Below are 13,814 nucleotides of genomic sequence, written 5' to 3'. Positions count from 1 at the left end.
TAGATACAATTACCAATATCCTAATTAGTTAATAGTAAAATCTTGGTAATCTTTATCAATATTTTACTTTGGCCTAACCGTCTCAAGAGCTCTCCCTGTCAATGCCTAACCAATCCCCCTGGCCATGTCTTACCTTAACCACCCCTGGCAATGCCTAACCCTAACCCTCCCCCTGGCCATGCCTAACTTTAAAGGGAACCAGAGATGATGCAAATAAAATGTTATACATACTTCGGGCTTCCTCCAGCCCCATACGCGGTGATCGATCCCACGCCGCCATCCACCGCTGCCCGCAACTTCGAGAACCAGCTCCCATCACTGACGTCATTGGAGCCAGCTGCCGCAGGAGAAGTGCGCCCTCTACATATCTCTCCAGCGGTTGCTCCAGAGATACGCAAAGAGAGCACTTCTGCTATGCTAGACTGAGTCCGACTGACGGCAGAGACAGGAGCCGGTTCTCGTAGATGCGGGCAGTGGTGGACGGCAGCGTGGGATCGATCAGCGCGTATGGGGCTGGAGGAAGCCCCAGGTATGTATAACATCTTTTCTTTACATCATCTCTGGTTCTCTTTAACCACCCCTGACAATGCTTAACCTTCCCTATGGCCATGTCTAACTTTATCCACCCTGGCGATCCCTAATCCTCCCCCTGGCCATGCCTAACCCTAACGTCTCCCTGGCCATGTCTAACTTTAGCCACTCTGGCGGTGCCTAAAGGTGCATACACACATCAGACTATAGTCTTTGGAAACTGAAAGATCACAGACCAATCTTACCACCCTTCATGTAGTATGAGAGCCATACCTTCACAGTCTTTTCTATGGAGCTGAACTCCACATCAGAAAAAAATCTTTGCAAGATGCTGCACACACAGATGCTGTACAGACACAAAAGATCAGTATCTGCAAAAGATCTGTTCCTGCCAAAAATCCATTCCTGCAAATTGCAATGATAGTCTATGAGATCTGCAGATCATCATACACACATGATTTAACTGACATTCATCTGCAGATCAGATCCACCAGGATGGATTTTCAGATCTGCGGATGATTGCTTGATCTGCAGATGAATGTCAGTTAAATCATGTGTGTATGATGATCTTCAGATCTCATAGACTATCATTGCAATTTGCAGGAATGGATTTTTGGCAGGAACAGATCTTTTGCAGATACTGATCTTTTGTGTCTGTACAGCATCTGTGTGTGCAGCATCTTGCAAAGATTTTTTTCTGATGTGGAGTTCAGCTCCATAGAAAAGACTGTGTAGAGTATGGCTCTCATACTACATGCAGGGTGGTAAGATTGGTCTGTGATCTTTCACTTTCCAAAAACTATAGTCTGATGTGTGTATGAGCCTTAACCCTCCTCTGGCCCTGCCTTAACGTAACCAACTCTGTCAATGCCTAACCCTCCCTAGAGATTAGAGTCCTGGTCCGAATCATTTGGAACAGCACTCTGAATCAGAAGGCGTATCCCTACTCCCCACCTACCTTGATGTTACCACCTTTCCTGACCCCTAAATCTCTTCCCACCAAACCATTCCTGTTTTCTAACTTTTAACTAAAGATTCACCTAACCCTACCCAATAACCCAAGCCAATACTCAACTTCTAACGTCTGTTTTACTGTTCATTTTAGCTATGGCAAATGCTAGTGACAAAATTAACATCCTATCATAATTATGTAGCCTCTACCTATCCTTTTTTTATATATTGGGCCTCCTTTAGCAAACTTAATGATTAGTGCTTGTTTTGCATCCATTTTATTAACTCACTAATTGGCAGTTGTGGCGTGTAGCACTGAATACTAGGGGGGATGGGAGTAGTATAGGATAATACTAACTACAAGTGGATTCTAATTACAAAGTGGGAAAGGTATTGGTCCTCTGAACTAATTATTATTAGTTTTCCAGTATACAAGATAGCGCTCAGCTGTATCCTGATTCCACCACCATACACCCCGTGTGGGATTGAACTCACCCAGCAAGTTTGACCACTAATTATTATTAGTATTTTTATAGCGCTGACACCTTCCACAGCGCTGTACAGAGTACATAGTCATGTCACTGACTGTTCCTTTAGAGGAGCTCACAATCTAATCCCTGCCATATGTCAAATGTCCATTGTAGTCCAAGGCCAAATTAGTGGGAAGCCAATTAACTGATATGTATATTTTTGGGATGTGGGAAGAAACCGGAGTGCCAGGAGGAAACCCACGCAGACACAGGGAGAACTTACAAACTCTATGCAGATAGTGCCCTGGCTGAGAGGACCTAGCTCTGCAAGGCGAGAGTGCTAAGCACTACACCACCGCACTGCCACCTATTATCTAATCCACCACTACTGCTGTCCAGTAGAGATGGCTCGACCCTCAGATTTTTCTCTTTGGCTGAGGGGACTTTGGAGGACCTGCATGGGCCACTTGGGGGGGGGGGGTTCTCTTGAGCTAAAGGAGGTTTGTTGGCCAGCTGGGGGGCTAGGGTGGCTGCCACACAATTTCTTGGGGGGGGGGGGGGGGGCGTATTTTTTGAGACTCGCCCTGGGAGAAATTTAACCTAGAAACTGCACTGTCTATATGATAAGGTGTGAATGCGGCCTACAGTATGTAGGTCGCACCACGAGGGCTCTAAAGAAATGTATTAGTGAGCATCTATATAACATAACGCGTGGATATGAAAAACATAGCCTATCTCTACACTTCAAACGTATGCATGATTGTAACCCGATGAGTATGAAATTCTGTGCTATTGATAAATTAAAGCCCTCATGGCGGGGGTGTAACAAGGTTAGGGAACTATCTAGGATGGAAACAAAGTGGATCTTTGATCTAGGATGTTTGAGACCGGGAGGGATGAATGTGGATATCGATTTAAATTGTTTCATTAGTAATGATTAAGGAATAAGACTGTGAAGGAACTCGTTCCCATTCGAATCTACCTCATGAATGTTTTATAAATTCAAGTCTTTTTCACTTTTTTCATATTTTTATTTAAATTTTTCATTAATTTTTTATTAAATTTTTTATATTTTTATTATATACGTAATTTTCAGGTGGCCCTATGATTTATATGTGCATCAGGCTTTGGGGCTTAATAGCTCCCGTGGTGGAGTGAGTCCCAGTAGCGGTGGCAGATGTATGAGAGGCTGGTTTCTTCTAGATTATCCTAGGGAAAATGGTTTCTATATTTATCCTCCAAGTAAGGAAACAGGGGGCGCAGATAGCCTCCTGTAAGAAGTATAGGTGGTGAATATAACAGAGGTGGTGCAGACAGTATCCTTAAGGTACTGCAAGCCTTTTTAAGGGATTAGAGGGAGGGGGGCGCAGACAGTTATCTTTAAGTACTGCAGGATGTTGAATTTTAGTGGAAGGTGGTGCAGACAGGTGAGAGCTGGTACTGCAGACATAGCGTTGGATTAGGAGGAAGGGGGCGCAGACAGTCCTTTTTGAGTACTACAAGCTTATTAGATTTATTTTTAATGGAGGGTGGTGCAGACGGGGAAGATCCGGTACTGCAACTCCTGTTTTTTGACCAATGGGGAATGAGTGGGAGGGTTAAAAGATAATTCCTTGCAGCCAATCGGAAGCCCCTGATGAGTCTTACGAGACGAAATGCGTAGGGCGGAGCCTACGGCGGTGCAAGGAAGTGCTGTGTTCAATGGTGGCGTGGATTGGCGCTCTTCATGTTTACAGAGGCTGATGCAGTGGGAACGGTGTCCCGGGAACACCATGTACTGTGCACTTGTATCTTCTGAGAAATTGTGAGTGCAATCTGTGTTTTTAAAAGTTTTTATAAATAAATAGTATTACGCTATGGTCGCTTCCTTTTGCGGAAGTGCACCTGAAAGGCTGGGAAATCTATGCAATTGAGAATAAACAAACCCCCCAAAGCGATTCATATGCCTCTTGTTTGAGAGATTGCCTGGGTGAGTGCAGGCTAAGTGGGGAGGGGGGGGGTGCCTGTCACTCATAAGGTGCTGTGTCCTATGGGAGAAAGTTTTTGTGGTCTCACAGGTGTACATGGTGATGGTAACCTATTGAAATCAACAGTGTTGCCCTATGAAGTTTCTTGTTTGTCTCTTTTTCAAGTGTTTTGCTTCTGGTGACCCTTGGATGGAATGTCTTCTCAGTGAACTTTATTTCATCGCATTGGAACTGTGAACTGCAGCGCGATATCTCTATATATACATAGCAATTATAAGTTAAGCGACTTTTTTTTGCTATTGCGCTCCACGATTTAAAGAGACATTTTCCAATTTGTGGTAAATCTAAAGCCCGGTAATCCCCTGTAATTCAGTGCCCATAAACTATGTGCAGTGTTGAGTGCATGTAAATTGCCAAATTAACTCATATCCATAGGGTAGGGGAAGGTGGCATTGCTTAAGAGTGCCTACCTCCGAGGGCCCCATAAAAGTTTTGCTATGGGGCCCCATGATCTCTAGCTATCCCACTGAAATACCCTCTCACTAGAGGCAGCAACACTGACTAGTGAATATCTGTAAATGATTCCCCAGGAGCTGTCAGTCAAAATTACCCAAATTGGGCACTGCCCATCTCATTCTTTGGGTATCTTTGTAGCCTGTCTGGGCACATAAGACTGCTGAGCTTTAGACATATCTGCCTGGATGCAATTGGAATATATGCACTGTGCAGATTGCTGTAATTTGACTCTTGGGAAAGCCATGGCGCCATATTTGAACTTTCAGTATGTGATAAAATTGGCTTAGCCACAGTAAAAGTGAAATAACCTATATTATCAAATCTATGAAATCAAACACAGACCAATACAAGACTGAATATGGTTTGTGTGTGTTATCACTGTACTTTGCTCCATTCATATGCATCTTATTAATATGTGGCATCTTACAGGGGTAGTTCAGAGTTATAATGTTTTACTTTTATATTTGTATTTACTTACTGCAGGAAGAGTCAGGATTCCAACAGTATCTACAAAGAAAAAAAAGCAGTGAGTCCAAAGCAGTACATATACAATACAGCATAGAGGAAGAATTATCATTGTAAAGCATGTATTGTAACATGAGACTTCTTCTTTCCTTTGGATTAGCCAGTCTAATTCTCAGCAACAAATTGCAAACCCACTCCCCAGTCTTTATAGCTCCTGCTACAATAAAATAGATGACTGTGCCCTTTTGTTTGTTGGCTTGTGACTTCATGGGAAAATGTACTTTCGTGGAAAAGAGAACTACCAATTTATCTCAATACTGATCATTGTGACTATAAGAGATAGCTCTGATACAAAGGCGGTATTATATGGGCAACATCAACAAGGACATGCATCTAAAAAGGGTGCCATGGTAATTTGGGCACCAGAAATAGCCGCTAGTAGAATATTGATAAAATTACTACTTACTATTGGGCAATGGTAACTTCAACAGCAAAAGATCAGTAATTTTTTGCAATATTTTAATATCGCTAAACCTAACCTTATTCTCACATGAGCCCTCCCTCTACCGATGCCTAACCAATATAACCAGGCAAATGGCAGCATTGGAGAAAGTTGTGAACAAGAACAATCCCTTCCATGATAATGTGAGTGAAGACACAGTCAAAGCAAACCTGAAGTGAGAGGCCTATGGAGGCTGACATGTATTTCCATTAAACAATGCACATTGTCTGGCTAAACAATGCACATTGCCACAAGCAGATGGCTAATCTAGTGAGACTTTATACTGGGTACACACTATGAGATTTTCTGGCCGATTTACTGTCAGATCGATTATCTCCAACATGTTCGATTTGCTTTCTGATCGATTTCTGAGCATTTTCCAATCGATTTCTGTTCACTTTTATAGGAAATCGATCGGAAAATGCGCGGAAATCGATCGGGAAGCAAATTGAACATGTTGGAAATAATCGATCTGGTAGTAAATCGGCCAGAAAATCTCATAGTGTGTACCCAGCATAAGTCAGAGCACCTGATCATCAACATAATTGTTCAGGGTCTATGGCTAAGCATATTAAAGGCAGAGGATAAGCAGGACAGCCAGGCAATTAGCATTGTTTAAAGGATAATAACCAAATCAGCTTCCATACCCCCTTCAGCTCAGGTTCCATTTAACGGTGACCATGTATTTTTCAGGCTATAAAATGTCATTTCTTAGAAATTTTACCCAGATCTTTGAATTAATGGTTTATATTTATTATCACAGTGATGTAATGAAGTCAGTTATTAACCCCAGCTGCCATTCTTTGAGTCAGAATTCAGCTTCATAATGTTCTACCTACCATTATAAAAGATTTCACTTTTAACTAAGACATCTGCTCTGTCATGCGCAGGCCTAAGTGTTGCAGTAACAAGAACTTCAGAGTAGTTGCCAAACCAGTGAACAGCGAGCCTCGTATCTTCATTGCTGATGATACTTCTGGGTATAATGATGTAAAATGAAGGCCTGTAAAAGCAAAGACAGTTCTAAGTATGTACCATTTACCAGGGCTTAAACATACAGATATTATTCAGCGATCGGGACCCCCTATGAGAGGTGTGCTCAGATAACCATTTGCACAGAATTCTTTCTAAAGCATCTGCATTTATATTAGCTACCAAACCAAATTCTAAAGTCCATTTATATTACCTGCCAAATCAAAGTCCATGTTATTGCATGCTACTGCATTTAGAACTCTCTTAAAAAGGTCCACTATTGTTACTTGTTCCTCAAGTCTTGTTTTGCTATTTTTAATTAACCCAAAGTGTTTTTATATACATATTTTATCTTTTAATTGTAAGCAGTATTATAGCAATGAAACATATAAAGTAACTTACGCAGCATAGCAGACACTCAACACAAAGGGATAAATTAGAATCAGCTGTTTCAAAAGAGGCAACCACATCCTGGAACTCCTTCTGAGATGGGAGATGGTATTGTGAAGGGTAAACTCACAGTTGCCCACAGGACTTATAAATGAGTTCTGACCAATAGGAAACAGTCTTTTGATGCACCTGCCATGATATTGTGAGTGACAGAGAATTTGATACTTTACACAAACACACCTATATATATCATATTAACATAAAGCAATGGGAAAATCCCCTTTTATAACCTGAAGCAAAGAAAATAAACAATTTTACTTCCTTATGCCTCTTCCCTTTCAAAGAGTTAACTATCCATTCCTAGAACTCAGTATATTCTACTTTTTTTGTAGGAAATATGGCAAAGAGGGGTTTAGTAAGGTGGTGTATAGGCACAGGGTTTGGTATGACATTAGAGAAACTAAAACGAAATGGAGTGCGCCATAGTGCATTAAATGTTTCAGGGAGTTTTATTTACAATTAAAAATTATACTCACAAACATTAGTTGTGTTTTTCGCGTATCAGCGGACAGCCAGCTGTTATCTCGACAGTGGAGGATGACACGCTGTGGCCAGCAGCGCGTGTCTCGATGTCCTGGATACCGTCTCACTGGGAGGTGGGCGTGGCTCAAGTGAAGCAAGCATGTGACGTCATTACGCGTTTCGGCGCACAGCTTGCTTCACTTCAGCCACGCCCACCTCCCAGTTAGACGGTATCCAGGACATCGAGACACGCGCTGCTGGCCACAGCGCGTCATCCTCCAGTGTCGAGATAAGCGGCTGGCTGTCCGCTGATACGCGAAAAACACAACTAATGTTTGTGAGTATAACTTTTAATTGTGAATAAAACTCCCTGAAACATTTAATGCACTATGGCGCGCTCCATTTCATTTTAGTTTCTCTACACATCACCCTACTCTGGAGCGCTGCAATGCTTAAAGTGTAAAGGGGAACCTCCTTTGGCTGTGCGACTTTGACTCGGAGCGCAGGATATCTTTGTTTGTTTGGTATGACATTTCTGAACAAATGTCTTCATACAAAAATGTCTTTAGATGCAAGAAGTATTTGCAGAGTACCTGGCATGACAATTTTAATGTGCCTTTGAACCCACTTGTTGCTCACAAGTTTCAATGTTTGTTTACATTCTTATGTCGGGTCTGTAGTTATTGTTAACACTAGGTAACAGATTACCTCGGGAGAGAAGGAAATGAGGAGAGGGGGTAGGTCAAACATGAAAATTTTAGTTTTTTTAAAGGTAAAAACATATTTTACATGTTAACATTGCTGCTTTTTGTGTAAGTCATTAACTGCGCTCTCATAGGAAATAAAGTAAATAAAATGACTTCAGTTACACTTTCATTTCTTAGGAATACCCACAGAGTTCATAGTGACACAGAAGCACCTGAAAGGTATACAGAGCTTAAAGAGACCAAAAAGCCCTCTGTTAAAAAGCAATGCTAAATGTAATTTTACCTTCTTAAAACAGAAGGTATTGGTGATAATTCGGATGTAAGTGAGCAACGGTGGTTTCCCTTTATGCATCACTCCTGAATATGCAAATCATTTCTTTATGCCCTTGAAAGCAAAGCACATCCAGAACCATTGGTGTATTGTGAGCCTGTAGCTAATACATTTAACAGAGCCACACCGATCCAATGTACATACAACCTGTTTCGATCATCTTGGTCCTCATCAGTGCATGGTATGGATTGATATGGCTATGGGATAGGGCTTTTATTTCTTAACCACATAAAGGAAACTTTAACTGAAAAAAAATTATCCACTTACTTACTTGGGGCTTCTTCCAACCCTTTGAAGCCTTTCTGGTCCCTTGCTGTCATCCCACGCTGCACGGTACTCCTGATGTCACTCAGATGAATGCTGGATGTGCGGCCCAGTGCCATACACCTTCACCAATGCCCTTCTGTAGCCGGAAGCATTCTGCAGTAAGCAAAAATTTAATGCAACTGGCCTCAGGAGCACAATAATGGAGGGGCACAGCTGGCATCATGCATATGCAGCGGCCTGAGACTATCAAGTCCCCTGGCTTATGGAGGGGGGCAGCGGAGGAACGACACAGTCCAGAATCACCGCAAGGGAGCAGGAGGACTTCAAGAGGCTGGAAGAAGCCCCAGGTAAGTACCTGGCTTTTCAGTTAAGTGTTCCTTATAGTTGCACCCTGAAGAGGGACCTGAAAAAGAGGTTGTGTTTGTAAAGGTTCAGCATTAAATCACAGTTTGACACAGGGATTTTTTTTATTCTTTTTTAGAAATTTTATAAATATACATTCCAAATGAATATATAGGTAGATTATTGAGCATGGCTCACATTTTTCTAGCAACTGTTAATATCTAATTGCTTTGAAAGGGAGACCTTGCTATAGGTTTTGAAAAAAGAGTATTGGATATCACCCTTACCCTCCTTGCAACACATTTCCTTTCAGTAGTTTGAATGAGGACAGTATGGGGTATGACACTGATATTTATTACCTTTGATTACATGGGATTCCCATATTGGAAAGACTGAGAAAGGATATGTTTGCTCACTAAAGGACCTGACACTCAAACTTTCAAATATTATTTCCAAATAAATTTCCCTTAGATGTCAGCAGTAGCTTTATATGCACACTATTGGCTATAACACTCACATTTTACTGTACATACAGGGAGTCTCCTACTTAAAAAAAATCACTCAAGTTCCAATTTTTCATACATACCAACAAAATTGTCTCTATTATTTACATAGCGCTGAAGTAATGATTTGCTCAGCTGTCTGCATGGGCAGACAGCTGTTTGTCCATTCTTTAGGTCTGAAGGCTGCAGGTCTCTGGAAAAGAGACCTGTCTTCGCTTTGCAAGTTTCAGAGTTACTCTGCTGAGGAATTTGCATACACTTGTCATGCAAATTGCCTAGCTGCTTCCTTTGAAGGCTTGCAGTATAAATACCATGTTCTTCCAGAATCCCTTGCTGGTCAAACGTTCCTGCTAACTTTCCAAGAGTATCAGCCTCGCTATTCTTTGCTAAAGATTATCTTAGAGTAAATCCTTGGGACTGCACTAGGCATCCCTTCTAGTGCAGTCAGGTTGTATTATCTGTATTGCCTTGTTCTGTCTCTCTGCCTCGATTGTCTTGTCGCCAGCAACGGTCGACAGGAAATCTGTCTGTCTGTCTGGGAGTGTAGGCCAGAGCTGCGGTTGCTACTGGTAGCCCCATCTGTTTGTCTTGTCTGGTACGAACGCTTGCTGTAGGCTCGGTGAGGTAACTGTTTAGCAAACGTTCGCGTTCTCTATTTCGTGTTTGTGTTTCATTGGTTAGTTAGGGTGGCACGCTTATCACCGGGCGCCTAACGCACGGTGATCGTATCGTAAACGCGTTCGCTGTTGCGAATGAGTTCGGTGTTCGCGTTTAGCTAGCGTTTGTTATTTTTCTTGATGTTATGATTGTTCTTGCTTGCTGTGCCTTTTGCTACTCTTGTGTTCTGTCCTGCTTGGTCTTGTGTCTGTTGGCAATCACCAGTCTTGCGATTGCGTTCATACTTTGTTTCTACGGATGTGTGTTCACCGTTGCTGGGTGGCGACTAGATTGGTGGACACACATTTCATTCTGTCTCTGTGCTCTTTCTCTAAACTTGTGCTCTGTCTAGTTCGGTCTTGTGTCACTATTGGCAATCGCTACACTTGCGATTGCGTTCCCATTTCATTTTCATTGTTGTGTGTTCACCGTCGCTGGGTGGCGACTGGATTGGTGGACACACATACATTCTGTCTCTGTGTTCTCTCTCTTTAAGGGCGATCTTGCCCTACATTACTTCTACTCGTACAATTCCCATCTGCCGTCTGTGGCAGTGCAGAGGCTGTGTTTGTCTGCACTCCACAGCTCCATCTGCCGGTAGGAATGTCCCTCTACAGGTGCATAGCACCATAGCTGGGTTCTCTTAGATTACATGCTTGTGGAGGATTTTCGTAGTGTCGGCGCGCGTCCTGTGCGCTGACCACGGAAATAATTCCGCAATCGTTACAGCTGACATCTTCCACAGCACTGTACAAAGTATATTGTCCAGGCACTTAAAGGGGCTCACAATTGAATCCCTACCCTAGCCATATGTATATATCATGTAGTGTATGTATCGTAGCCTAGAGCCAATTTAGGGGAAGCCAATTAACTTATATGTATGTCTTTAGGAAGTGAGAGGTAACTAGAGTACCCAGGGGAAACCCACTCAGACACGAGGGGATAGTTCCCTGGCTGGGATTGCTAACCACTATACCACCATGCCACCCACAGTCTTTATGTACACATTTACAGTCCTTTTTCTTTATTACATACTAGCTGATGGCCTGGGGTTGCCCGGGTATGTATTTGGCTGGTGTTTTGGAATTAGCAGCACACCAAAAGTGGCAGCCTTTATTAAGACAGGCACATCAAAGCTGGCCCAGTAAGTGCCACAATAGTGACCAGTGACTTTGTTTTTTGTTTTCTTTTTTGTTTTGTTTTCTTTTTAATAGAGGAATCTATTCACATAGTCCAGATTCCACAGAAATATGTTTGTTTTTTCTAACAGGAAATTAACATTTTGTCATATTACAGTAATCTAATCTTCATAGTGCAAAAACTCTACAACAAAGTTAAGAAAATGAGGGGGAGATCCAGGTGAGGGCTTATTGGAAGGACTCTGCATGCATATTTTATGCCTGGCTGGTACACACCATGCAATCCTCCATCATATAGACAGGTCCAAAAGATCATTTCTAACAGGTCCGATCTGATTTCTGATCATTTTTCTGATCGATTTTCCAATCACTTCTATACAAAATTGATTAGAAAAACAATCTGAAATAAGATTGAACCTGTCGAAAATTATCTTTTGGACCATCTATCTGGTGAGAAATTGCATGGTGTGTTACAGGCATTACAGAGAAAATGGAAAGCAAATGCTTTTGATTGCACTGCACAACAACTTCTCCTGTACAGTACCTGCTGCTTTATCATTCTGACAGCTCAGCACTATTTGTTTCAGTGTCAGTTGTCAACACAAAAATGAGTTTAGTAGGAATGTTGGCAAGCATATAGATACTGTCAACAACTTATTCAAATAAAAAGAAAACACACACACTGTGTTAACAGCAACATACTAGAAGCTATCTGCCTATCTATCTATATATAACAGATATAAACTGTTAGAGAGCAGTCAAACTGGGGGAAACCATGTTAGCTGATTGTAGAGGGGCATCCTTAAAAATTCAGCAAACAAAAACACATTTTAGATGTGTGTATTGGTGGATTATTTGGCATGACAAAATCATCTTTAATAGTTTTTAACCTCCTGGGGGATACAATTATATCGCCCAGGAGGTGACGCAGCACTATTTTTAAATTTTTTTTATTTTTTAAATCATGTAGCGAGCCCAGGGCTCGCTACATGATAGCCGCTGTGCAGCGGCATCCCCCCACCCCCTCCGATCGCCTCCGGCATACAAAGCAAACAGGAAATCCCGTTCAGAACGGGATTTCCTGTTTGGCTTCCCCCGTCGCCATGGCGACGATCGGGATGACGTCATCGACGTCAACGACGTCGTGACGTCAGAGGGAGTCTCGATCCACCCCTCAGCGCTGCCTGGCACTGATTGGCCAGGCTGCGCAGGGGGTCTTGGGGGGGGGGGGGGCGGCACGGCATGGCGAGTAGCGGCGAATCAGCGCGGAGCGGCGGCGATTGGTATATACACGCAGCTAGCAAAGTGCTAGCTGCGTGCAACAAAAAAAAATTATGCAAATCGGCCCACCAGGGCCTGAGAAAACCTCTGTGGCGGCTTACCCCGAGCTCAGCTCGGGATTATCCCCCAGAGGGTTAAAGAGTGGGTTTATATAAGGTTTTGTAGTGAGAACACTAGTCAGAAGACACATTGGGGTTGATTCACAAAGGTTATTTATTTTTCATCTCCTTTCATATAAGGAGTGCTAATGCAGGAGATAAACAAATGAGGAGAGATAATTCATGAGATAAATAGATAAGGAGAGCTAAACCATGAGTTCTGTCAAATAAGGAGAGCTGAACCATGAGTTCTGCCAAATTAGGAGAGCTGAACCATGAGTTCTGTCAAATAAGGAGAGCTGAACCATAAATTAAGTTAGATAAGGAGAGGTAAATCATGAGTTAAGTTATTTAAGCAGAGATAAATTGTGTGTTAATAAATAAGGTGGGATAATGTAACAGAAAAGCTTTGTGAATCAGGCCAAGTATTTTACTATGGAACCTATTGTGGCTTCGGATAAGCAGAGATCAGTAGTGGTATCTACTGATAGCTTACTTGTGTCTTACAACACATTGGCCTCAATTCAATAAGCTTATCTCCTGTCTTTAATAACTCTTCTAGAGTTGTTACCATGGTGATAAGGCATGTAGTATTCAGGAAACATTTTACCTCAGGCAAGCCTAAAGTTAACTCTTCTGTCTTTAAATTAACTCTCCAATCCTTAAAATAACTCCAGAGTTAAAGACAGGCTGTTCATTAACTGCATGTGAAAATAACTACAGAGGAGGTAAATTAACTACAGAGGAGGTAAACTAACTACAGGAGAGGTAACTTAAGGAATGAAGAGTTAAGATAACTCTCTCACGTGTGGAGGTAAGTTTTCTCTTGCTTTATTATCTCTAGCATGATCTTAGTGAATTGAGGCCATTGGCTTAAGACTTTACCATATCCAATGCTTCAATATGGGGAAGCTTCTCTGTTTGCTGTTTTTTTGTTTTGAGGGAAGGAGGGAACTACACTTCCTGATAGATGTATACATATGCAAGATGTTGTAAAGCAGTTTAGGCCTGTAAATCAACATTCAATGTGATTTCTGACCTTAAAACAGTGGTTTGCATCAAATCTAGGTTTTTTATTGAGATTTTTGACGTGTATGCCACTCAACAATGTCTCCGTCCAAATTTTCAAGTTCACCTCTCCATTGAAGTCTATTGCGGTTCGCGAAAGTTTGCGCGAACCGAACTTTCAGGGGTAGGTTTGCG

At 42.1% G+C, this 13,814-nt stretch overlaps 1 protein-coding gene across 1 annotated transcript in view; it reads right to left on the bottom strand.

Moving 5' to 3' along the window:
* Positions 1-13,814, bottom strand: part of LOC137504766 (CD109 antigen-like) — a 128,878-nt gene that overhangs the window by 49,888 nt on the left and 65,176 nt on the right. The window contains exons 26-27 of the mRNA XM_068233351.1: positions 6,242-6,405; positions 4,914-4,942 (exon numbers count right to left, since the gene is read on the bottom strand). Coding sequence (XP_068089452.1) covers positions 4,914-4,942; positions 6,242-6,405 — 193 coding nt within the window. The remainder of the gene's footprint in view (positions 1-4,913; positions 4,943-6,241; positions 6,406-13,814) is intronic.

The sequence above is a fragment of the Hyperolius riggenbachi genome, chromosome 4 (assembly GCF_040937935.1).
Source record: "Hyperolius riggenbachi isolate aHypRig1 chromosome 4, aHypRig1.pri, whole genome shotgun sequence".
Taxonomy (NCBI): Eukaryota; Metazoa; Chordata; class Amphibia; order Anura; family Hyperoliidae; genus Hyperolius; species Hyperolius riggenbachi.
The sequence above is the reverse complement of the archived record's forward strand: the minus strand, read 5'-3'. Positions and strand labels throughout refer to the sequence as shown.